This window comes from Lineus longissimus, chromosome 17 (assembly GCF_910592395.1).
Source record: "Lineus longissimus chromosome 17, tnLinLong1.2, whole genome shotgun sequence".
NCBI classification, from domain to species: Eukaryota; Metazoa; Nemertea; class Pilidiophora; order Heteronemertea; family Lineidae; genus Lineus; species Lineus longissimus.
In genome coordinates this window covers 10,598,942-10,624,171 of record NC_088324.1, presented here as the reverse complement: position 1 = coordinate 10,624,171, position 25,230 = coordinate 10,598,942, and the positions used below count along the sequence as shown (strand labels likewise).

Here is a 25,230-nt window from a genome sequence, read left to right as displayed (position 1 = left end):
GGACACCCCTAAATTGTATGAAAACAACAGAGAAGGGTTCTACATGAACTGGGAAACAAATTCAAAGCATTATTATACAGCTTGGTCCAAAATAAATGCTCAGACACTGGACACGCAAACCTAGTGCTGCCCTCTTTTGATGACAGAAGAAACTAAGTTTTTGTTTTTTAACGCAATGTCCGATCGGAACGAAACGACTTCCGTTGCATTCAGTGATGTCTGAATAGGCCGTACACTAAAATTCAGCCTCCTAGCTACACTCCTTCATGGTTTTCCAGCACCCCCCCTTTTTTACCCAAATTTTTCATGCCTAAATCTTAACTTCAGGAAAATACCTTGGATCCAGGTATGCAACATTTCAAAATGTACACCACCGCATAGGATATAAAATCACCTAAGACCTAGGATCCAGGGTGTTTTTGGCTATTTCGGAGGGGGTCAGCATTCGCTAACGATGCGAGTTATTGAACCCAAAACGCGCTATGATGGAGATTGATACATTGATATACCACTGTTAAAGCGAAACTTTGATATCGTTTCTAGTTTGGCGATAATTTGCAATATAGCGTCAAATGATAATTTGCCCCAAAGGTTGAAAATACCAAAATTATTTGAAAATTTTTGAAGCTTATGGAACAATGAACTAAATATCAACCTATTTCCAAAATTTGAATGTGAAATCAAATTAACCATTTGAATGCCAAGTGATTGAAATTTACATATAAGCCAATATATCGCATTGAGAAAAATGCTTCAAATACATATTTTTGCCACAAAGTTGCGCTAGTTTGAAAAGCATGTAAGGAATGACATGGAAAGTACAAAAACACCCAGGAATTTCTTGCAGGGACTGAGAAAATTAAGTTTTTCGATAATATTTGTCTTAGGTAATAATTGATATCAATTAATGATCACCTTCAAACAAAAACTCAATTATTTTGTTTCTCTATCTACAAGCATACTGTGTACAAAAATTCAGCTTAAAATTTGCACTCCTTCATGGTTTTCCAGTTTTTGACCAAAAAATTTCAAAAATCAGGCTTGAAAGTCAAAAAGTGGCCTTGGATCCAGGTTTACAAGACTCCAATAATGGTCAGCAATAGACAGAGTATAAGACCCCTTTGACCTGGGTACAAGGTATTTTTAAAGTGGCCAGCATTCGCCAATGGCGCGAGATATTGGGCTCAAACTTCACAGGCGTCAAGTATGATACCAAATCTAATGTGTATCAAAAGGCCATTCTGATATCATGGCTAATTTCATGATAATTCTCAAAATATCATCAAAATGATATTTTGACCCGAAAAGCACAAATATTAGAATTTTATAAGATTTTTAGAATTAAATTGGAAAGAGTAGTTTTGAAATATACTTAGATGAAAATTTTGAATGTGAAGTGGTTGACATTTTGAAAAGTACAGTAGAACCTCTCTATTAAGGACACCCTTGTGACTGACAAGTGCTGTCCTTAATAGAGAGGTTTCGTAATTAGAGAGGTCAAATTGAATGGAAACAACCAATTTTTGGACCAGAACTAGTGTCCTTAATAGAAAGGTTCTCTCTAATAAAGAGGTGTCTGCTAAATGAGGTTCCAATGTAGCTGAAGTCACAACCATCACAACATGGCTGTTTTCATACACTTTCATATGTTTCCCAGCAGAGTCCTCTAAACTCGACCAATGAACTTTGCAGTAAAGATGACCATCAACAGTCCTGTAAAAATGGACTGAATCCTGGACTTTTTAACTCTATCAACTGAACACAGCGGACACCATCACAGGGTGTCTCAAAAAAGGCTTTGCCAAGGTTCTGTTGTTGGTGGTATCTAATTAAAGCAAAGTTCAGTCAGACTGCCCTACGAAACAGTATAGGAATGGGTTCCGAGATGGCCATAATCTGCAACATTGCCTGCCTATTTTGACTGCTTCGACAACATGAACCAATAGTGTGATGAGAACATGACAATCATAATAGGAGACTCATCATCTTGTAGGCAGTTTTCATTCCAGGGCCCAGTTGCTCAAGTAGGTAAGAGACAAATGCCAGTATCAGTTGAACTGTCTCCTTCAATTAATTTCATTTACACAGTAGCATTACGTATACTGATTACACCGATTAAGCAGCCAGGCCAAGTAAGTTGAACGAATATTGGAACAGACATTTCCGATTTCACTTCTAGATGCCCTTCCTGCGCCAGATCAAGATATCGGAGTCCTGATGAAAACGTAGGCATTTCTCCCAGTTGGAATAGTGGTTTATTGAAATCTGCTTCCATCCAACTTCCCACTCTTTTGAAAAAACTTTCAAGAGAGCTTCTAGGTCCAACTGAGTGGAGGAGGGGCTTGAGCACGAATACTACAAACCACCACCAAAGAAATGAAGACCAACACGAGTTAGTGTTTTGAAGTATAATTTATCAATTTTACAGTACTTTACATTGATCATGGGCAGGAAGAGCAGCAAAGTTAAATTGTAATTGAAAATAGACCGTCACAAAATAATCTTTCAAAATACTGCAAAAATAGCTCATAACTTTGTCAATGATTCAATCGACAAACTACAGAGTTTGGGAGATACTTCTCAATGTTACTTGAAGGTTCTACAATGGATGATTTAAAATCATTGCTGATTTTGCCATCGGAAGAAAAAGTGCACCTAAATATTTATGGTATACAAGTGGGTTCGTGTCCCAGTTATTTTGATATCCTGAACCATTCTGGGACATCAATATGACCCCTGGTAACAATTTACAAAGAAAATATGAGTTCCTCTTCAAAAGTTTGCCAACCTAAAGAAAGAGAGTGGGCTTTGTAACAATGAAAATCCGTTAAAAATCAAGCAAGTTACAAATTCATAGCAGCAGAAAAACAGGTTTGAAACTAACAATTCTGACTCTCTACATTTGGCAAAATCTATAATCATTCAGTACAACGTAATACCGTACACATCGAAATGTCATTTTCTTAATCTAGACACCTATATTTCCATTCAACACTTGGTTAGACTAACTTGAAACCTCTTGTTTGCTGTGACCTCCTGAAATTCTTATTAAGTCCTTCATCTCCCAATGGTCATCAGTAGTGTTTTGCTTTGAAGACTTAGCCGGAAGTCAAATTTAAAAGAAAACAGAACATGTTGACCAGAAGAACTTCAATATCCCAAAGCACTTTCTCAGGCCTCTACTTCATCTATTACCCTGTAGTCGGAGGATAGCAAATGAAGAAATTCAATACCAGCCTCCTATCAACCATTTATATACAGTTATAAACATTTATAATTATGGGCTTGACCTCTGCATGCAGCAAATCCGTGAAGTGAAAATATAATTTACAATTTAATTTGGCAGGTTTCTGACATCCAAATCAACAAAAATAGATAAGACTATTAGAATTACAGCCTGATAAGTATCTATTTTTGATAGCTAAACAGATATTTTAAACTGTAACTCCACGATATTAAAATGAAACGGCCAGGGGCCATTGTGCTCACCGTATACATCTTTTAGTAGGCAGGATCATGCTTAGTTTAGAGGTGAATATGGTGAACACAATCAGGCATGAAGACTTTTTTTAGATGTGTATTGATGTCAAGTAATAAGACAGGGCAGTATATATAAATTTATGATCCAACCAATAATTGTCTATGACTTCAACAAGATCAATATCGTGTGATTGCTAAGAGTCCCTGCAATAAAAAATTCATCGAAAAAAAGTCATTAATAAGCAAGATATTGCACGTCCTACTTTTTCAGTTTTGACCCCCTGGTGGCCAAATCAAGAATCAGATGAGGCCAAAATTCGGTGTCAGAGATTATCTGATGTAGGGGGTTACATGTACCAACTTTCAAGTTCATAGCTTCAGCAGTTAAGAACGTGCCATAGTTACACTCTAATGGCCAATTTACGCCATTTGACCTCTGTGACCTAGAAAAGGAGGTCAAATCCAAAAATCGTAGGACATGTGGTGTATCCTTGCTAGAAGTCCCTGCCATAAAAATTTTATCGAAAACAATTCACTCAAATAAGCAAGATATTGCACTTCTTCCTTTTTCCATTATGGCCCCCTGGTGGCCGAATAAAGAATCAGATCAGGCCAAAATTCGGCATCAAAGGTTATCTGATGTAGGGGGTTATATGCACCAAGTTTCTAGTTCATAGCTTTACTGGTTAAGAAACGTGACATAGTTTACACTCCAACGGCCAATTTACACCATATGACCTCTATGACCTTGAAAAGTAGGTCAAATTGAAAACCCGTAAGACATGTGATGTATTGTTCCTAAGAGTACCTACCATAAAAATTTTATCGAAAACAAGTCACTTATAAGCGAGATATCACACTTTAGATATCTTTTTGCCCCCTGGTGGCAAAGTAGAGAATCAGATCAAACTGAAATTCAGCACCAGAGGCTATGTGATATAGGGGGTTATATGTACCAAGTTTCAAGTTCATAGCTTTAGTGGTTAAGAAACGTGCCATAGTTTACACTCTAACGGCCAATTTACGCCATATGACCTCTGTGAACTTGAAAAGTAGGTCAAATTAAAAACCCGTATGATATAAGATGTATATTTGCTATGAGTACCTACAACACAAGTTTCATCGAAAACAAGTCACTAATAAGCGAGATATCACACTTTTTAGATATCGACATTTGGCCCCCTGGTGGCCAAGTTGAGAATCAGATCGGACCGAAATTCAGTGTCAGAGGTCACCTGACCTAGGGGGTGCTGTGTACAAAGTTTTAAGTTCATAGCCCTAGCGGTTAAGAAACGTGCCACTGTTTTTTAAATAGGATACGACGACGGACGACGACGACGGACGACGGACACTGCGGTATTACATAAGACTCCCCTACAGTGAGCCAAAAATCAAGAAAATGTAAGATACAAGTCAGAAAAGACAAAAGGGAAAAGATAAAAAATAATAAAATAAAAAAATATTTTTGGCCGTCCCTGACCGGGGTTTGAACTCACGACCTTTGGATTGCCACAACACGAAAAACACAAAACATGCAATTTCGGCCATATCTGTGTCTGCGTTGTGACCTCTGTGACCTCGACAAGTAGGTCAAATTATAAACCCATATGATATATGATGTATCCTTGCTATGAGTACCTACCACAAAAGTTTTACCGAAAACAAGTCATCAATAAGCGAGATATCACACTTTTTAGATATCCACATTCGACCCCCTGGTGGCCAAATTGAGAATCAGATCGGACCGATATTCAGCACAGGAGGTTATCTGATATAGGGGGTTATATGTACCAAGTTTCAAGTTCATAGCTGTGGCGGTTGAGAAACGTGCCATAGTTACGCTGAAACAGCCAATTTATGCCATTTGACCTCTGCAACCTTGAAAAGTAGGTCAAATTAAAAAATTGTACGATATATGATGTATCCTTGCTATGAGTACCCACCACGAAAGTTTTATTGAAAACAAGTTATTGATAAGCGAATTATCACACTTTTTAGGTATCCACATTCGGCCCCCTGGTGGCCAAGTTGAGAATCAGATCAGACTGAAATTCAGCACCAGAGGTTATCTGGTATAGGGGGTTATATGTATTAAGTTTCAAGTTCATAGCTGTGGAGGTTGAAAAACGTGCCATAGTTACACTGAAACAGCCAATTTACGCCATTTGACCTCTGTGACCTTGAAAAGTAGGTCAAATTAAAAACCCGTATGATATATGATGTATCCTTGCTATGAGTACCTACCACAAAAATTTTATTCCAAACAAGTCATTAATAAGCGAGATATCACACTTTTTAGATATCTACATTCGGCCCCCTGGTGGCCAAATTAAGAATCAGATCGGACCGAAATTTAGTGTCACAGGTCATCTGACCAAGGGAGTCCTGTGTACAAAGTTACAAGTTCATAGGCTTAGCGGTTAAGAAACGTGCCACTGTTTTTGAAACAGGATACGACGACGACGGACGACGACAGACGACGACGGACGACGGACACTGCGGTATTGTAAAGACTCCCCTACGGTGAGCCAAAAAGGACTGACATTGTTGATGTTCCTCTATAAAAACATAGGAAGCACACAATTCCAACTTAACAGAAATATTAAACTAGGCTGGATGAAGTTGGCGCTCTTCCCTTCAATGCATACATGTACAGTACATATCTTTTAACAGTAAACCTTTAATTCAATATTCTAAAAGACCTTGGTTTCAAGGTAGTATTGTTTTCTTCAGATGGGTTAAAAGGCACATGCCCTGCTCATTTCAACATCAAGATTTTACAATAAAATGTTTCACTAAGAAAGATTCTGCAATTTTTAACAATGTCGTGTTTTACCGTAATTTTCAACAATGATAAAATTCTAACAGATGACCTATAAAATTGTCAATGACCAAAACCAAGAAATGATGGAGAGTCTGGCCACAGTTTCATACCAGAATAACACCCTTATCTTGGTTATTAAAACTCAACTGCTGCACTTAAAGCAGCCGCACATATAAAAGTTGAAGTACTCTCCAATATTATGCTCATATTTTTCGTCATCGAGATTTTTACTTCGCAGATGACGATACAAAACCAAGAAAATATAAAGCCGGCCGATCAAACTTACAGTGAGTTCTTTAGTTATAAGAGTACCAGGATTTTTCACAGAAGAGGTCAGCCACTGGGTCCCATTCTCTATACAATCAGTGAGCTATTACCAAGTTTTGGTCAGAGCAAGAGGCTGCAAATAAGCTATTTCCAGCTACTTTTGAACCCAGGCCATCAACACACCTGGGTGGAGGAAGAATCTGCCCAGAGTCTCACACAGACAGTGAGGATCGAACCAGAGACAAGACACAACTAGTTAGAGACCCAAGCCTCTACGCCACTGCTAATCCACTATTCAGTTTCTCAAGAACACATTGAAAAAAAGAATTTGAGTACTACCCATGTCAAAGTATTATGTGCTAAACCAAACCTACTGGCATATAGTATTGCACAAATATGATTATGCCCTAATGTTACCTTTCCACATCTGGCAAGAGACAAAACGCATGCCATGGTAAAATATAAATTAATGATCAATACAATTGTACCAACATGATAAAAAATATTCTAAGAAAGATAACCTTGGTTACCGGTACAGAAAATATGGTCAGCAGGTCCCAAAAAGTGCAACTTGAAATAAACCAATAATTAAGGTTTATACAGAATGTTAAACAAATAGACACCAAATGTAAATAGACTTTAAATCAGGACCTAATCCTACTCTTTCTTTTCGTTCAGGAAAACAGCCACTTTTAAATCAAACTCTCGTTAATTGAGAAATGTTAGATGCTTTACCGTTTATCACTGATGATTGGTTATTCAATTTCACCTTTTTGGAATACACTGAAAAAATGGCCGGTGTGAAAGTAAACTTAGCCATCCTGGAAAAACAGTCCTTACACTCCACTCCCTATTACCCAATGACTGATTAAATGTGATAAGAACCCATTCCAATGATATAGATTATGATCTTACAATAGAATCATGTATTGCTCAGTCTCACCTAGAGGTACTGTGATTCCTTTCACACCAGTAATTACACAAATCCTTATGGTTCAATAAATAATACAGTTCAATATGTACCAAGCAAGTAGCTTATTCTATACAAGCCAATACATTTCATCCCAAGTAGAAAGGGTTATACAAATCACATGTCTACAGTTTTTCACCGTCACTTTTCAGTCCCAAAACCTGCAAAGTTGTGAATATTTTTCCTCGTTTCCCCAGCTGTTAGCTACACGTACACCCAACAAGTGGGAAAAGTGAGATGAAATTGGGCCAATTCCAAACACCTTACTGTTATACACCAAACTATGATAATTTGAGCAAATTTAATTCCTTTTAACATCGTTTTTTCCAATGATTTAGCTGAAATAAAGAAGGTTCAAGCTGCAGGGTCAAAAACGCATTGGGACAATTCACCTCTTGCCTTAAAAAACACTTTCTTACACAATAATTGCCTGTGATACTGTACACTGAAGAATCTCCAATGATACTAACTAAAGCATTAAGCCATGCATGTGGAAGATATTTTGCACATCAAGCACAAAAAAGTTGACCAAATATTATGCCAGAATTATGCAATGAATACAGTGGACAAAACAGCTTGTATTTGAGAATTTTTCAAAGTGATATTTCTCAAACTTATTGGAAATAGCAATTTCAGAAATTGTTTCATTCCATTTAGGTTGGAAAATGAAAAAATTATTTTGGGCAACATTGATCTGTTTTGTACCATAGTCGTCACAGGTTAGAGACTTATTCCGTACACATATATCAAGATCCTGTAAGAAACACGAAACCTGAGGAAAAGGCACCATATCTTTTCTAGAACATGAATGATATGTCACGAAACAGAACTTTTACATGGTCTCTTTTATACGACAGCATGCCACTTTACACCAGTACGCTAGGTCCTTACGTGACGACCAGGTTATCATTTCATTTGAAGCCTAACAGGTATGAAAAGCGATTCAAGGATCTTCCTTTAGAATAAGTCATTCAATGACCTTATCTTCATAGCTGTCATGCAAAACCGTCATCCCTTTTTAAACGATAACAACCTACTGCCCTCAATACAACAGATCACTGGAAAGCACTGTCTTTGGCACATGCACATGTGATGCCACGAAAAGATCAATTCACGTCATCATTCAAGCTCAATCCCGTTGGAGCAACTGATCACCAGCTTTTTGTAAGTATACGAATCTCAATCCTGCAGGTCACAGGCGAGACCCAAAGATCGACACAGCTTCTTTTCTAACACATGCAAACATGGTGTCAAAAAACGGCTATTTTTTGTGCCAATACGATAAATCCTTACGTGACGACGAGGTTACGATCATTCAAAGCTCATCAGGTTTGCGGGAGGCTGGAAAATAAGGAACAGACATGCAGTAACCAAACACACAGCAATGGAACGACAAATAAGGTGGAATGTACGTGGGGGAGGAGAATGGAGACTTGTTCTTTTATTATACTGGTAATGTTAGCAATGAACCCACAGACTATAAAGTGAATATAGAAATTCAGCACTAAAACCAAGGATAAAACCTTAGCATTAGCGAGGTTAAGATGAATTTTGGACTCTGACTTAGCTCTGCCCTTGGTTCTCCAGAAAGGTAGGCTGGGTGATGATGTTTGAGATTGTAAAGCGCTTCGAGACAGTAGATAATTAAGTGAAAAGCGCTATGGAATTGAATGGAAGAATGACGTTATAACCAATGAAGATGAAATCAGTCCAGAGGTAATTGCAGAGTTGGAGACATGATCTTGTCTGTAAATCACCCGATATTGCCTCTATGAGGGACAGTACTTGCAAAACATAACGTATTCACTTTAGACATTTCAGGTCAATATTCTCAAACTCTACACCTTCTCAGGTATCAAAAAGAAAGGGTGGGGCTGAAGAAATAATCATATTGGACAAGAAATATACTGAAATATACTGAAAACAATCAGACTCAACTTTCAGAAAGTACTTAATTTGTAAACTTCAAGCTATAGTCACAACATTTCGAACAGTTTACTGCAGTTGGCTGATTTTCATCAGACATTGAATTATTTTCCTGATTTCAAGATTTTGGCGGGCCTGTTCAAACTCTGAGAGAGGAATGACCAATGTGCAAAATCTCATTATTGAAAATTCCATTACAGGGTTCTGACATGCTAAGAATAGATATGACGGAATCACAACACTGAACATATACAAAGATCACACCCAGATACGTAATTCCAAAGAACAATGCTAGCATTCTTCAAATTTTGCTGATCTGTAAAATTGATCATACATATTGTGTAATAATTAACATGTGCACAGCACCAAACTCAACAAATGAATAAAAATATAAACTGACTTGTATATTGTCAGTGTAGTGTGCGTCACAATGATTATTGTTAGACCAGTGACACTGGCGTAAACATCAAACAGCTGACTTGGAACTCCCAAACCTGAATTGTGGGTGCCAGTCAATTCAGAAAACCTACATACATGTATATTAACAAGATTTTTATACAATTTACAGATTTGACAATTAAAGAAAAACACTTTCATTTCAGAAGGTGAATGGGGACAAAGTTCAACAAATCCATCTCATAACCATCATCACTTTGATTTTGGTGTTGTCTATATGGTTCTCATCAATCTTGTTGAGCAGTTTTTTGCTATTTATGTGATCCATCACCCCAAAACGGGTAGTAAGTTGCATTTGGGACAAACGGATTCATCCACATATTCATAGCTTACAGTCTATGCTCAAAATGACTCCCATCTTTGTATCTTTGTGGTGCCTCAGATATTTGTAAACATGTTTGGAGAAAATAGCAAGCTTGTCCAACACTGTTTTGGAAAATCAAGGTTTTCAGAAAACAATGCACGGCTCATTTTGGTGGACTACATTAAAGATACTTTGAAATGTCTCTTCATTGACTGACAGAGCACCAATGTATATATTGTGTTTATGAGGTCTGACCTGAAAGAGGACCAAAACTGACATACGTTTATAATGTCAATGATTGTTTTATACTTCGGCTAGCAACTTACTACCAAGTCTGGTGTGATCTGTCACAAGGTTAAATCCCAATGTTGTGTTCCCACTAAGTGTCCTGCCTGTAATAATCTTTGCACAAACAGGTTGACCTCAAACACATGGCAAGCATTCGGTGATATCGGCTGTGACTTACTTTAATATGACTTCGAGATGCTTCATTGAGATGCCTGCACCATTCGAGTGCTATTGCTTGTGTCCCACTTCGAAACTTATACACATTGCCTGCAACAAAAGACCTTTTAGGTTAGAATAAGAACATAAGCATTTAGACACTTAGTACTCTTCTGTGGTTATCCCTGCACACCCTCCTTTGTCAATCTGGGTTACAATATAGCTCTTTTATATGCAGTGCTTTTTGACTGAAAAGGGTCTGTACCAAAGCCCTTCACAACAACTGTCACTATCATAGGTCTCCACAGGGGCACTCTGAGATATTATTGGCAGACGTCATTTGGGCACACACCAGAGCTCGACCTGTGAAAGACAAATTGGCGACAAGACCTATTCAATGCTGATATTCTCCATATAAACAATTTACCTTTGATGGGGTCTGTTAATTGAAATGTATCTGGTTGTAACGGGTTGTCCATCATGACCACCATCCAACCGACTATTGACATCATTTTACTTGGATTTAACCGAAACTGAAATGGAAAGAGAGAAGAAAATTGACAAAGTGCCTACAGACATGTTGTTCAATCAACAACATCAAGATTATTGTGGACTGATGGCAGACAGGACCCAACTGACTGGGACACTGATAAAAGTTGAACACTGATTAACAGTCAACACTGATGGATATAACACTGAGATGAAGACACCAAAGTATGTAGGAAATCAATTTCCACTTACATCAGATCTTTCTTGCCCTCTGAATGACTTTGCAGGATAATAGAGCAGCGACGTCCCCCATAATGCCACCCAGTACCGCGTCCAGGACGAGACAGCAGGCTTCTTCCCGTCTTTGATGAGTGTCTTCCGCTTCAGGCACCCTTGACATGTGAAATGGGCAGTATAGGACGCAGACGGAAGACTCGAATCATATCTCATGTTTTCAAAACTGAAAAACATACACATTTATTTGAAATAGGCACATAAAATGTTTCATTGGATACAACACTGCAGCACCTGCAAGAATAGTCATGAAGTGTATATCCTCGGAAGCAGTGGTTGTTTTGATATAGAGGGCTGCCATGCATGCACAAGGAGTGTTGATCTATGTATGACAAGTGAATTGCCAATTCTAAGCCATAGAGAGGCGTTAAGTGTTGCAGTAAGGATGAATGATTGAAGGAATGTAACACACCAAAACAGTTTCCTTGGAAGCATCTAGAGACGAAGAAATGTTTTACAGGAGAGACCCCACTTAGTCATAAGGTCAGCATGCATTCCCCTCTAACATGTCTAACACCAAAAAAGGGTTTCATGATGGATCTAACATGATAATAATTCTTACTAGAGAGCTACCTTGACATATAATCAGGCTGAAAACAGTAAAGTCCACACTAGTCTACTTAATCGTACATGCACAAATCATTTGGAATTTTAAATAATTTGAATCAACATGCAGGAAAAAATATGTGGCTGACTACAAGTTGAACAAAGTCTCCTTAGATGATCAACTTTACTAGCCACAAAATCTCCTTCTCAAAACCCATATACATGTAGACCAAAAACAAATAATCACCAATCTGAAGAAAAAAATGTGATAAACGCCAAAAGGAAATCCAACTCAGCCATTTTGAAACCATAGAGTTTGTGAAGAAAAAACATCTGTGGTCGTACATGTCTGATTACTTGAAAGATGAGTGCATTAAAATGTAACATGCGGTAGAGTGTTATGATATTGTGAAGAATGCTGGTGAATATATTGGCTAATGATATTATATGACTACATTTTACAACTTTTTGCAAATTGCTGACTCTCCAATCATGATGGCTCCCTGTTGCCATTCCTTGTGTACAAGCTGGCAATCTCCTCTGCTGAACTGCTATGGCAAAGCATGCAAGCTAGATGGTTTTTTGTCAGAGAATGAAGCTATTGTTTGGCTCTCAAACATGTAAGCCTATAGTAAGTCAATATGCAAGCCTATCTCAGCTTAATTTGAAACCTTCTGTAGCTTGCCAGCTGACCTTGGAGCAATATTTTCCACTAGCAATAGCATAGCATAGCTGAAGGCAATTTCTGCCACTGCTAAATGTACAGCTGGAAGAAAGTTGTCAATGATCCGAAGCTTGAAATTGTATTTCCAAGTAAGTATAACGCCTTCCCTGGTGGTCAGTTGGAACACTTTACTGATCACATTTTGAGGTTATTGTGATATTGATGAAGTATGTTACAGTGTTGTGAAGTGTGAATGAAAACGGTATTAAAATCAGGGACACCAGAATCAAACCAGGGTTACAAGCTACAAGGACCAATCTCTCCATCAGAAGTCCTGTCCCACTTCAGGTTATTACCTCTACAGACATGAGTGACACGAAGGACAGAAGATCCATGGGATTTTCTCTATGGTCAGTGCTATTTCCTTGAAGACAAGGTGAAACAGCTCTGCAATTTGATACAGATGAAGGTGATATTCATCTGATCATCTGATCTGATAATTTCATAAGTTTTAAGAATAGAATTTTGTTGTACAGAGTCACAATTGAAGAAGAGTTGACATGACGTCTGGTAGAGATTGGTTACAGAAACAATGACTGCGTATACCTATAGCTGTATCGGCGTACTTCCACCGAGCCACGTCTGCAAAAGGGAGACATGCACAAGATAAACAAAGGTTCTGAGGTGCTGTTACCACTAAAATTATAAGTTGGGAGTGGGTAGAATTGGAAACTAAGAAAGCCCAAAGCTTTTTCCTGATTGCAAAACTGAGAGGGGGAAGCTCTAGTCAATATTCTCAACATGGCAATATGAGAGAAATGCCCCCCCCCCCCCAAGTTACATGTGACAGTGGTAATTCGTTAGTTGCTGCCTTAAACAAAGAAAGTCTTAATGCATGCCTCTCCCCAAATCAATTTTTCTTAGTGACATGCACAATGGATTTGTGTTTATGTTTAAGAAACAAAATGCAAAAATGCACATGGTATAGTGTTTGCAAGATGCTTTTATAGTAGGACAGAAACAAAAATGGGATGAATAAAGAACATTTGACAAGGCAGTTGATGATGTTTCCAACCTGACCCTCACAGAAACCTTATATCATCTTTATAATCTGCCAGCGTCGCAGCGATTATATTTTTGGTAGCTTTTCAGAGATATAAGTTATAACACAACACGATTTCAAGATTAGACAGGACAATGGCCTGCAATTGGTGCAGAAACCTGTGATTTTTTAGAAAAATCCAAAATAAACAGAATCTGGCACAAAGACTTCACCCACCTTTCTCTTGCTGGCCAGAAGCTCTCCATTTCGTCTCCAGTGTCGGAGCTGTCTTTTCCTTCACCTAGAAAGTTGAGAATTGAGGAAACTGTCAAGAAAAATCATCAATTTTGAATTGAATCTATCAACACTCTGTTTGTATGATAAGCATTTGCATCACATTTGCACAACATGACCTTTATTTTAAGTTTACTTGTAAGTAGAAATTTTATGAATAACATCTAAAATATACAAGCTGCCTTAGGTAATTTTGGTAACATTTTTATAAACACAGAAAAATACAAACAACATCAAGAGCACAACAATAGCGCAATAATAATAACAAGAGGAGAGGAAGAGTTTATCTGAGATGGCATACTACATTGTAGGGACAACACAGTTGGGGTACATTTTAGACCATAACATCCATCGAGAATGGGTTAGGGCATTTTTCTTTCCCAAGGCATGCATCCTTTTTACCAAGAGCCAATGATGACATGCGTACAAACTTCATCCAGGAGCCAATTTGGACAAACCTTTGCTGAAGAACGATGCACCTTGGAGCTGTGACCCCGAATGAGTGAATGCAGAGCCAACCAAATACATTTTGACCAAACCAACCCATACCCAGACTTGCAATTCTGAGTGCATGGTGCAAAGAGCTTGAGAAGAGCCATGGGAGCAACTGATAAACTCACTGATTGAGCCTGCCATATTCCAATTAACCTAAGTTCCATAAAGTGCAAGAAACATGTACTGTCCTTTCAAAGGTTCGATGAGTGGCTCAGGTCTGGCTACATAACAGGAGCCACTGCGTTACTGTGCAGGTCGAGGCTGGCATCTTTGAACTGACCAGCGATAATTGGGCACCAAAAACACAAGGAAGAACCCACAGATTGAACAAGACAACACTTTCGTGCATAGTATAAGACTCATAATAACCTATCGGCTGGAGCTTGGGGGTTTCTTGTTTTGTCGGCTGTTGGGTTTCAGCGTACCCACCTTGTATTGACCCCTCGCTCGATGCGTGCGCCTCCTCTAGTACCGAATCGTCCAGAAGGTGGCGCGTGCCCTGGACGTATGGCAGCGTTATTTTACACGGCAGGCTACCCGTCCTGTCTGTTGGCATTGTTTGACTTAGAAAGCTGAAGAGACAAAAACGTTAAGTTAAAAACTGTTCTTTTCCCAGTCAAATGGACACCCCAGGACTGCTTTGCCATTTCCAAGGGTGAGTTCGAGTTTTAAAGTTAGTTTTAGCTATGCTTTTCATTTGTAGGACTCTTACTATGATTTTTGATTGACAGCTGTGACTTTTACACCTAACTTCCTGCACGCACATTCTAATATAGCATCTGGGAAACATCATAACTTACTTAGCACCTAAACTTCTTGATTTCCTATGTCCAGGAACAAACCCGGACCCGCCCGGCGTCTGTAGGAGATTAGATGACGTCCCCTCACATCCACCGATGCTTGGATTCCGACACAGACCTGTCGAAAGATCTTCACGAGATTTCGATATCGTCCCTTGACTATTTGGCGGCTCAATTTTTAGAGATAACCTGAAAAGGAGATAAAACGTTAATAAAAGAGCACCAGAATCACTACATGTACATGTATCTTTCAATTTCCTAGTTTAACTGGTCGAACATCCACACCGTTTGTGTATCTCTTGTGCATGTGCCTACAAGAAGCACAGAGTTATTAGTGCCAGTTGCCAGAGGCTGTAGGAAACATCCCTTTCAGAGGGAATCACTATAAAACTCTTTTTCATTCTGTGGATTATACAGAAGTTCAAAATTTTCATAGAACCTACGCCTGAAACATCTGTCATGTACTGTTCTCAGAATTTTTGGCCTGAAAGGAATGTTTCCTCGGATGAGGAAAATACGTACTTATAATTATCATCTTCTACAAACTTCTGTAATTCTTCTATGTATCGTACAGACTTGAGATAGTTCTGTACATGTTCAAGAACTGGCAAGTGATCTGCAAATAGAATATGAAGAAAATGATGACAAGTTTGTACATCATTTACTACACAAAAGACACAACGGTTTTTTTAGCTACACATACATGTCCATTTGATTTTATGATGGGTTCTTGAGGCAGCCTGTTTTCGGCAAAAAAGTCGACTCAAACAAGTGATCAACTTACCGTAATTCGACTGTTGGAAGTCTGCGATAACTCGTAAGATATTATTCATTAGTAAGAGGCGTTGCTGACTCTCTAATCCGCCATGATGAGGATGGGCAACGTCGATATAGATTATGTCTGTCAGGTATAAACCTGCAAAGTTCATAGAGGGTTGACATATTAGGAATGGAAATAATGAAGAGATAAGACTCATGGGGTAGTGTCAATAGTCACTTTTAAACTGTTTTCTGCATGTTGACTGTTTAAGGCCACATTACTACACATAGTCTTGCGCTGCTGTGTTGGAACAGCACAAGATGTGATGTGATGTCTGTCCACTCCACAGGCCGAACAGAGTAAATGTCCTGTTTCCTGCAACAGCCCCAAGGAAAAGTGAGATTTGGTTGGTCGGATGATTGAAAACAAGACATAATTTATTCTGTAAGGCCTTATCTTCTTTTATTCTCAACTTGCTGCGTGGTTTTAAGACAAAGTGCTTCATACGTACCTAGATATGGTATCGTTGGTAACTTGACGTTGTCCATATAATCTCTGAACTTTAGACGATTACTATTCTCCGAGAATAAGTCCGCTATCTTCTCATAGGTGGCTCTGTCTTTCTTTGACAACATCTGCAAGAACGAAGAAGGTACTAATTTTGCATCTCCACATACAACATAGAATATTTTACTTTTAGACATCCTGAGAGTTTCACCAAACTCAGGTGATAAGATATGATAAATTCATGCCAAAAGGGGATTCCATGAGATGTAGGCAGAATTTTTTAATATTTCATGTTGTGTGGAAAGAACCAGCTGTGACAGGCCAAATGCATGTATGCATTCTTCTGGAATTCACAGACCCTCTTGTCCTCCCTTTCCTAGGCCACTGCATACATGGGCAGTAAGATGAGATAGCCCTAAATGAGTATTTATCCTGAACCATTTGATTCTGAGATTAACGAATAATACATTCGAAATCTGAGCAATTATTCTACTTACCGACCACGTCTTAGATAATCTAAATATAGGTGCACTTTGTAACGCAGATATCACAGCCATCACAGCATGAAGGTTATTCAAATCAAGCAGTTTCTGAAACAAAAACCGGTCATTGTATAGACATGATGGAGGATGCAACAGCCAAGTGAAAGATTTGAAATTGTATAGCTTTCATTTTCACGCTCAAGCAGTAATCATTGTGTTTGATGCCCAAATTACGTTGACATAGGTAAAGGTACATTTTTATTCTGAAAATCATCTAAGTATCAAATGAATGTAGATGTCAGATATCGGCATACAGTGCTGCCACCATGATTGATAACTGTAACTAACCTTGCCAATTTTGATGAAGTGTGCCAGAATCTCAGCCCGGGCCTTGAGACTAGCAGCACTCAGTATTTCTTTCTGTACCCAGAAATTCACCTGAAATATACAATACAAGAGATCTTATGAGAAAACTTTGATAAAGTGATCCAGGATGGAAGATGATCTGGCTTCTTCTTAGTCCGTGTTTAATGTTGGGCATCATACTCTCAGTTCTGTAACAGTCACACAGGTGGCAGTATAGACAAGTTCATCAAGCGATATTGTCTTGCAATGAAATATTTATGCAACAAAAGATATATGCAGGTTTATACGGCGTGATAAATCTTCATTTGCAACTCCAAAAGTCCAATGTCTGAGCGCCACTCATAAATCAAGTCTTCCTGCCTTGCCATTTGAGCCAATTTATCCAATTTAAAACCAATAAACAAAAACAAAATACTGGGACGACTAACAAAATGAGACCCATGGGTATTTGTGCTTTCATACAACTCTTACTGAGTGAGATTTACTACCGTGTTACGGTAGACATGGTTGATATTATCACATGCCTGAGGCTGATTAGGAAATCACCTGGGATTACAGATTTAGCATTTTCAATACAAATGACATTGACAAATGGGGAAAAAACCATGCATGCATAGATAGAATTGCCTGTTTATTGCGTGTTACGGTTCAGCTTATTCAACTCTCGATTTGAGCTATGTAACAAAGCTGGCTGAAGTTCATGGTTTTAGTGCTGGGCGATAACTGGGACTGCAGTCAAAATGGGTGCCCTGATAGTTTTTTAATTCGAGACCTGCAATGTTCCATGCATATTTTCGTAAGTTGTCATGTCATGTGACACACTAACCAACATTGGATCGCAGCAATCAAGTATAAACGATCAGTTCGAAAAGTTTACGATCATCACTTCAGATAATTATGCATTAAACCATCTGCGGAATTGCTTTGGTACCACATAATCATTTTTTTTTATGAATTGTTTATGTAAAGTCACCGCCTGTATAGGTACACATTGACATGATTAAAATATTCAATATTGCGTCGTTGGATATGCAAAATATCAAAATACTGATGATGTGGGTTTTTTTACCACAGATGTTTTGGATTCCATATGAGAAATGATTCAAAGTAGGCTAAGGTTTTGCAAGTTAACATGGTCAATCATATGGTAACTTTTGTTCTGCAGTCCTGCAGATGCAATATGCAAATATGTGTTGAAAACAGGAAGCAGATATGGATAACAACAACATTACAAGTTTTCAAAGCTATTACAGTCATTTGTGGTAAACATGTACGTTTAACCACAAATTTGACTCTTCCCATGTCGCCTCGATAGCCATTCCCGGTTTATGTAAACTGCCTCCAGAACCATCAATAGTGACAGTAATTATTAACAACTCTCTCTTGATGCAGATTTTTTTATGCTATTTGCAACAGCACTGAACACAACATGTGTGGATATAATACAACATTAGGCGCGGCCAAATAATTTGGAATTTTTATTGGTAGATCTAGTCCTAGCCTGTTTGTTTCCATATCAGCTGACGTCAAAACAGCTGTCTGTATGAACACCATATCCACAGGGCTCATCAAATTTTATAAATGGATTTGCATTATTGAACCAATATGCTCTGCAGACTTTGTTAACTGGCAAATAAGATATTTTTTTAGCAGTTTAATTAAGAACATTTTGCATGTTTTGGTTAAGATTCAGGAACGATTGTTCATCCAGTGTTCTCCATGGAATTTTCTGTAAGAGGGGTGGAAAAGGCTAATATTTTAACCTTTCCTTGAGAGCATTGGTGGGAATTTAAGAGGGGTGGCAGATGGTGAGATTATGTTCCACAAATGCAAATCAAATGTACTAAGTATTCACCACGCCAGATATCTGATGAACTCCACGTACAGTAATCACACATTCACCACCCAGTTCCAACTGCCAAGGAAACACTGTACGAAACTTGCATTCTATTTCTGATCCCAAGATCAATCAATGTACAACCCACACTAAGTGTCATGATATTTAACAAACTCACCCCCCAATAAATCACTACACGAATTGCTAAACCCGGGGGATAGTAACGCACCCAATAACATTAATCAACCTGAAGCTATTCATGATAAACTATGGTTATAACATCTAGCTCTATTGATCCCCTGACGGCCACACAACGTTAGATCAATACGGGTATTCAACTGCAGCGGCTGGCAGGTAGGAATCAAGTGGCTGACCAAATCAAATATAATCCAGATCATACAGATTTGTAGGATTTGAGAGGCTAGAAGTGACAGCTCAAATTCGGCTTCGGTAGAGCAGAAATTCCTCAGTCGGATTTCATCTATGGGCAGAGTAGCAAAGACAGCTGATCACAACATTTTCAATTCAGTATACTCAGACCACGGAGACCAACATCGGCTGATTTGAAGTCAAGTGGTTGGCTTGCTGAGCGAACATAATATGCCCAGGCCTGCCACCAATGGAGTGATGGCCTCTACCTACCAGGCATCTGTTCAATGTCAACACTGTTCGGACTCAAGCAGTTCACTGATAATAAAACAGCATTGATACTACAGAAAACTGCTTTCTGACTTGAGGTTGATTATCGATAATATTGCACTTCAACATGGTTACTGCGCACATTTTGTGGCTTTTAATCAAATGTACCTTGAATCAAAGCATCCTGTATCCTGAAATTTAAAAACCTGACCCCACCCATGTCACAAAGTGAGTTCTCAGAATACCTACGTGATTAAATCTCCTGGTGAATGCGACAACATTTGGTGCCTTTGTCAATTTCTCTTTTGTCGTCCAAGCACAGCTTGTCAATTCCTGCAATGTAAAATACATGTGAATGGTTTTATTGATTTGGTTATAAATCGTAATGTTGTGATTGCACTTAGCAACAAAAGTTGTCAGGTGGAGGGAAAACCACTTCACGAAGTCAGTATCAACGGAACACTATGATATTTGATATCTGGCAACACCAAATTGTCCCATTTGGATGAGATATGCATGTGCATGGACTTCTTGATCAAACATTTTTTAACCTGCCCTCCAATCTCTGCGCTCCAAATGTAATGAAGAGACATTCTTAAGGAATAAACAAGCCAAAAATCAGGAAAGCCTTTCACACTGAAAGAGAGTTAAAACTATTATGACAACTGTTATTTTAAATTATCTTTGGTTTCCAAGCCATTATTGCACTATCATACGCACTTCAAACACTTTGCACTGAACAACCTCAGAAAATCAATACCTGATATTTCATGTCTGCCAGACTTAATTGTCTGCACAGGAACTATTCACAACACAACATAAGACACATTCAAGAGACCCAAATATCAGTGCATCGATTTTTTTTCTGTATCACGCTTGGGTATTCCAAGGTGGATATCAGAATGTGAAATATAGCATCACTTATATTAAACCCCGGTTGGAGTTTTCATAGGGCGCTCTGATAGACACACTTGGCAGTCATGTATTCCCCTTTGCTAGTCTTTGACTTTATTAATTCTTCGTAGTATGTACTTACATCTGGTTGAATTGACTTGAAAACAGGAAGATCCATGATAGTGATTTGACTCTGAAAATAGAAACACATCTTGTTTTACAATAAGTTTGTCAATATCCTGAGAGGCAATTTCCGCCACTAACTATTAATTGCTCACAGAGGGTTTTTTTCGCAAGGGATGGTATTGATGGCTACAAATGTATGAACAACAAACAGAACTATTTCTCTGTGGCGATGGACCCATCCAATATCTTTCCATTTGGTGCGCATGAGTTTGCCTCAGTCAATGTCAGTAATTTCGATCTGTCACAAACTACAATGTACAGCACACAGTATAGCAGAGCTTTTCCAATTTCATTTCAAACTAATTATCTACATGTTCATCAGGTTCATGCCTTGCATGATACTAACACTGTCTGCTTATAAAAAAGGTTTTGATCGCGGCTTGGATGCAAAATATATCCAACTAACACCTGGCTCAGTGGATGTAGCCCACTAGAGGCATTGACTTAGCATAAGTCTACTACATGTTCTCGAAGGTCTAGGGTTACCTGAGCGGGAACCTGGCATGAGAGCAACCCGTGGATGTAAACAAACAAGCTTGATTTCTCACCAAAGCATAATCATAATGTAGGGAGTTTAAATTGTATACATCAGAGACAACTTGGCATTTATAGCTTGATATGAAGGCAGTGGCTAATAATGGAAGCTTTTCAAACCAAACACATTTTAATATAAACAGACAGTCAAATTTTCTGGTACAGACCATACCACAGCCTCCTTCCCCGTTATACACATGATGAAGTACAGGGAACTAATAGAAGCAATATAAACTTCCTGATCTGCAATGGTTTGCCCAGCTGAAACAACTGATGGAGGACAGGTGGTTCAACACACAGCCAACACAGGCTGTAGCGGCTACCATCAGTATCGGATTACAGCAGCCTAGCCTACATGTATACATTGTAAAATACAAGGTACATATACAATGCATCAGCTCAGCTTTTACTCTACAGACCCTAAAAGTTTAGGACAACTAAAACTCAATGGAGAAGACTGGAAGTGCATATTTTCTAAGGTGTCTTCGTGACTTGACCTTTATGGTATTCAACTTACCGCAAAGTCCTCAGGCCCTACTCGAAGCACATCAAATATGGCGGCATCGAATTGCTTCATTTTGGCGAGACAGGATCGCCCGTCACTGTCGTCTTGGCTTCCATGCTGCAAACATAAATTGAAGGGATGATGTCCTACTCAATCATGATTATGGATGCAGTCATATCGCTCATTCACTGTGTCCACCCAACTCCCATTCCCCAAAAAAACTGCCTGGAACCAACCACAAACATCACATTGATTTTAATCCACACTTCCCGTTTCTGTATGATCAGTCGCCCACTGTCAGTAGTGTTAGTTAGTAAGGGGAACTTGGGTTTGTGCCGGTCAAATTTGTATCTGATGTCAGACCATGCTGTTTGTTCCAAACCATATATACGTCGTAACACTTAACTTTACCACTGGCCTTGACCTATTAAGGTCCAGTTCATCCTGATATTGGTATTGATTTTAATGACTATTCAAAAGGATCAAATTATGCAACCAAAGGAATCATCAGGCATGTTGCAAGGGAGTCGTTGTTGATTAGTTACTTACATGGACACGTATGATGTCATCATGCAGCGACGATTTGGGCGCCACGTACATTTCCATGCTCCCTGTCCCGGTTGGTGAGAGCCCTCTACTGTCCTGCCCGCTAGCTGAGTCGTCTGGTGTCAGTATCCTATGCGGGACATTCATAGTCTGCTGAGGTGGGACGACCTGAAAAATAGAAAAAAAGACTTCCTGGTTCAATTTTGAGATCAAGTTTGGTAGGGCAAAATTCAGGGCAAATTCACTTCAAATTTTTTTCAGTCAATTTTTGATACTGGATTTAATGATAGAGTAAAGGGCCAATTAAACCATAAACTGGGTTCAGGCAAGGTGACTGGGTCAATTAAACAGGAATGTCACTAGATCTGTTGGCCATGATCCATTACTAACATTGCAAGAGTTGTTTAAGTTCACTTACAAGACTTCAACTCCTCTCACCTCAGGGGGTCGCCAGATCAGTTAGAATTAAAATCCCCAATACATTTTAAACAAGTTAAACAGATTTATTCTCTCAAATGAATTGAATGACATGTGGCAGGCCTTATAAAAATGTATCTAATGTAATGTAATTTGTTTCCACTAACTTTCAACCGTCCTAGGCATTCAGTGAGAATCAACTGATCCCAATACAAAATTGTAAGGTTTCGAATGGTTTGTCCCTCCCTAAAATTATAAGCCTTCAATCAAACAAGCGATGGACGGGACATCCAAGCTATTTGGAGAGGAGTGGACTGCATGGACTGTCTGGAGTGGTAGGAGGAGGTTGGTCATGTTGATGTCTTGGTTTGGCAATCATACACTCACACAGGTTGAAGAGCGTGTACGTATCTCATTGACAGCTTGCTCCTGCTCCACAATCATGCTCAAACTCCTGGATTTCCATTTGATTTGGACCATGTTCGCCTTTTGGACATTATCACAGTGTGGTCCAGTTTCCTTCTGATGTAGATGGTGATAGAGCACTTGCTCTTCATGCCAGTATTGCCTCATTGTTCATGCAAAGGAGTACCCGTCAATTAAATTTTGACACACAATAAAACTAAAAGATGAAATTTGGCACAGCTTGATCACATATCCACCATGAAAGTAGCTGGTCAAGATCAGAATCGTGTATAGATGTTCTCAGGCATGTTATATTATGGCCAAAACCGCCTGGATCCGAAACACGTCTGTGGTCATCGGTGAGTAAGACCACCAAAGCTAGGTCACACAGACTAACTAAGACTAACACAATTTAGAGCTCAAAGGTTCAAACCCAATCTAGTGATTGTGATACTCAAACCATATCCCACGTATTGCAGAGAAAATGGAGCAGACAAACAAAGAAAAGTGTTCAAAGTGTTTTTGATGAGATAGACCACAATTTTATTTGACAGGGTCAAGACAAAAGATTAACAAAGCAGTTCAACTTCAAGTTAGGTCGATCAAGTAACCACAAAGATATCATGAGCATAAAAAACTGTATCATCACTGCTCCTAGAGCTGGCCAAGTCAAATAACATGCCTTTGTGTCAACTATGTCAACTCACACACAACTTCACTTGATTTCCTCTTCAATAATTAGTCAGTAGGCACTCCCTCCATAAAAACAGTGATACCTTTTTTTCATACAAACAGTTGAATTAGACTGACATAGTCATATAACTCTTGTCATATTCATTGGTATCTATGAATCATAGATACCAATTCCATCATCATGTCCAAGTCATTCGACATGTTCGATATACCATCTGACTTGTTTTCCTCTTCAGTTAGCTGCAGGATTTTTGTTTCCACCAATCCACAGGTCTTTCCTGTTGGGTTTCCTGAGTCACAAGAGACGCAACAGAGAACTTGAACTTTGTCACTGTGACATGGTTTGGACCGGCATGGGCATGTCAAGTGCCATCCGCTATGTTTCATGCTTTGAGTGTGAATAGTTGACTATCCTACCAGCTTCGCAAGACGTAGTGATGTAATTTGTAAACACTGGCACTGTGGCAGGCATTTACTGGCCAAATATACTTGGTTTGTCTGCAGACTCAGGGCAGGGATGTCGCCCACTTTTCCTCATCACGATTGATGATGCCACTGCGCCAATGTAAATTATTATTATTGAATAAGAATTGAAAGTGACAGTGATGTTATGTTACGCCGCGCCGTCAGACGATGCCACGTTGTGTGTATTATACTAACATTACTATCGCCGTTTTAATGTCACAACGTTACTAATACTAATTCAAATAAAAAGCAATTTGCAAATGTGCAATATGCGTTCACGGCGTTATGCACAGTCAGGATGCATACACATTTCTTTATTCATGTATGTACATTACATTACATTATACATACACTACCAGTACCAGTACCAGTACCATGCTCCTCCCTGTGGCTGTGCATTTCTTTCATACAGCAAGAAAAATGAAAACATAAACACGACAAAACAATGCAAAACATGTCGATAAAATCATGATTTTTGGAGGGTTGGATGTATCTAACGAAATTGATACTTACCCACTACAAAGTCAAAATATCAATCACTATCACTAAATCATCTTTAGTGTAAAAAATTCCACTGTTTTCGGCAATTTTGTAGTTATTTTATCGAAAATCCCATCCACCGAAATCGAAGTTTTTCCTTTCTCACCACCTGCGCACAACGTCATCAATTCGGCAACCTGTGCACAACGTCATGAATTC

At 38.8% G+C, this 25,230-nt stretch overlaps 1 protein-coding gene across 4 annotated transcripts; it reads right to left on the bottom strand.

The window, feature by feature from the left end:
- Positions 1-2,393: 2,393 nt before the first annotated feature.
- Positions 2,394-25,203, bottom strand: LOC135501583 (ras-specific guanine nucleotide-releasing factor RalGPS1-like). 4 transcript variants are annotated; one of them, XM_064793755.1, is made up of 18 exons: positions 25,045-25,203; positions 22,555-22,719; positions 22,018-22,122; positions 20,923-20,973; positions 20,136-20,219; positions 17,393-17,482; positions 17,060-17,152; positions 16,567-16,690; positions 16,080-16,211; positions 15,818-15,911; positions 15,296-15,484; positions 14,865-15,067; positions 13,944-14,007; positions 13,271-13,306; positions 11,413-11,620; positions 11,099-11,204; positions 10,694-10,782; positions 2,394-8,882 (listed from the first exon to the last, which is right to left on the bottom strand). In XM_064793755.1, exons 2-18 carry the CDS (start codon positions 22,696-22,698, stop codon positions 8,853-8,855), a joined length of 1,842 nt encoding a protein of 613 aa, XP_064649825.1. In that variant the 5' UTR covers positions 22,699-22,719; positions 25,045-25,203; the 3' UTR covers positions 2,394-8,852. The 4 variants fall into 4 exon arrangements, with proteins under 4 accessions (XP_064649825.1, XP_064649827.1, XP_064649826.1 ...); XM_064793757.1 differs by having other exon boundaries at positions 14,925-15,067; XM_064793756.1 differs by lacking the exon at positions 13,271-13,306.
- Positions 25,204-25,230: the final 27 nt, after the last annotated feature.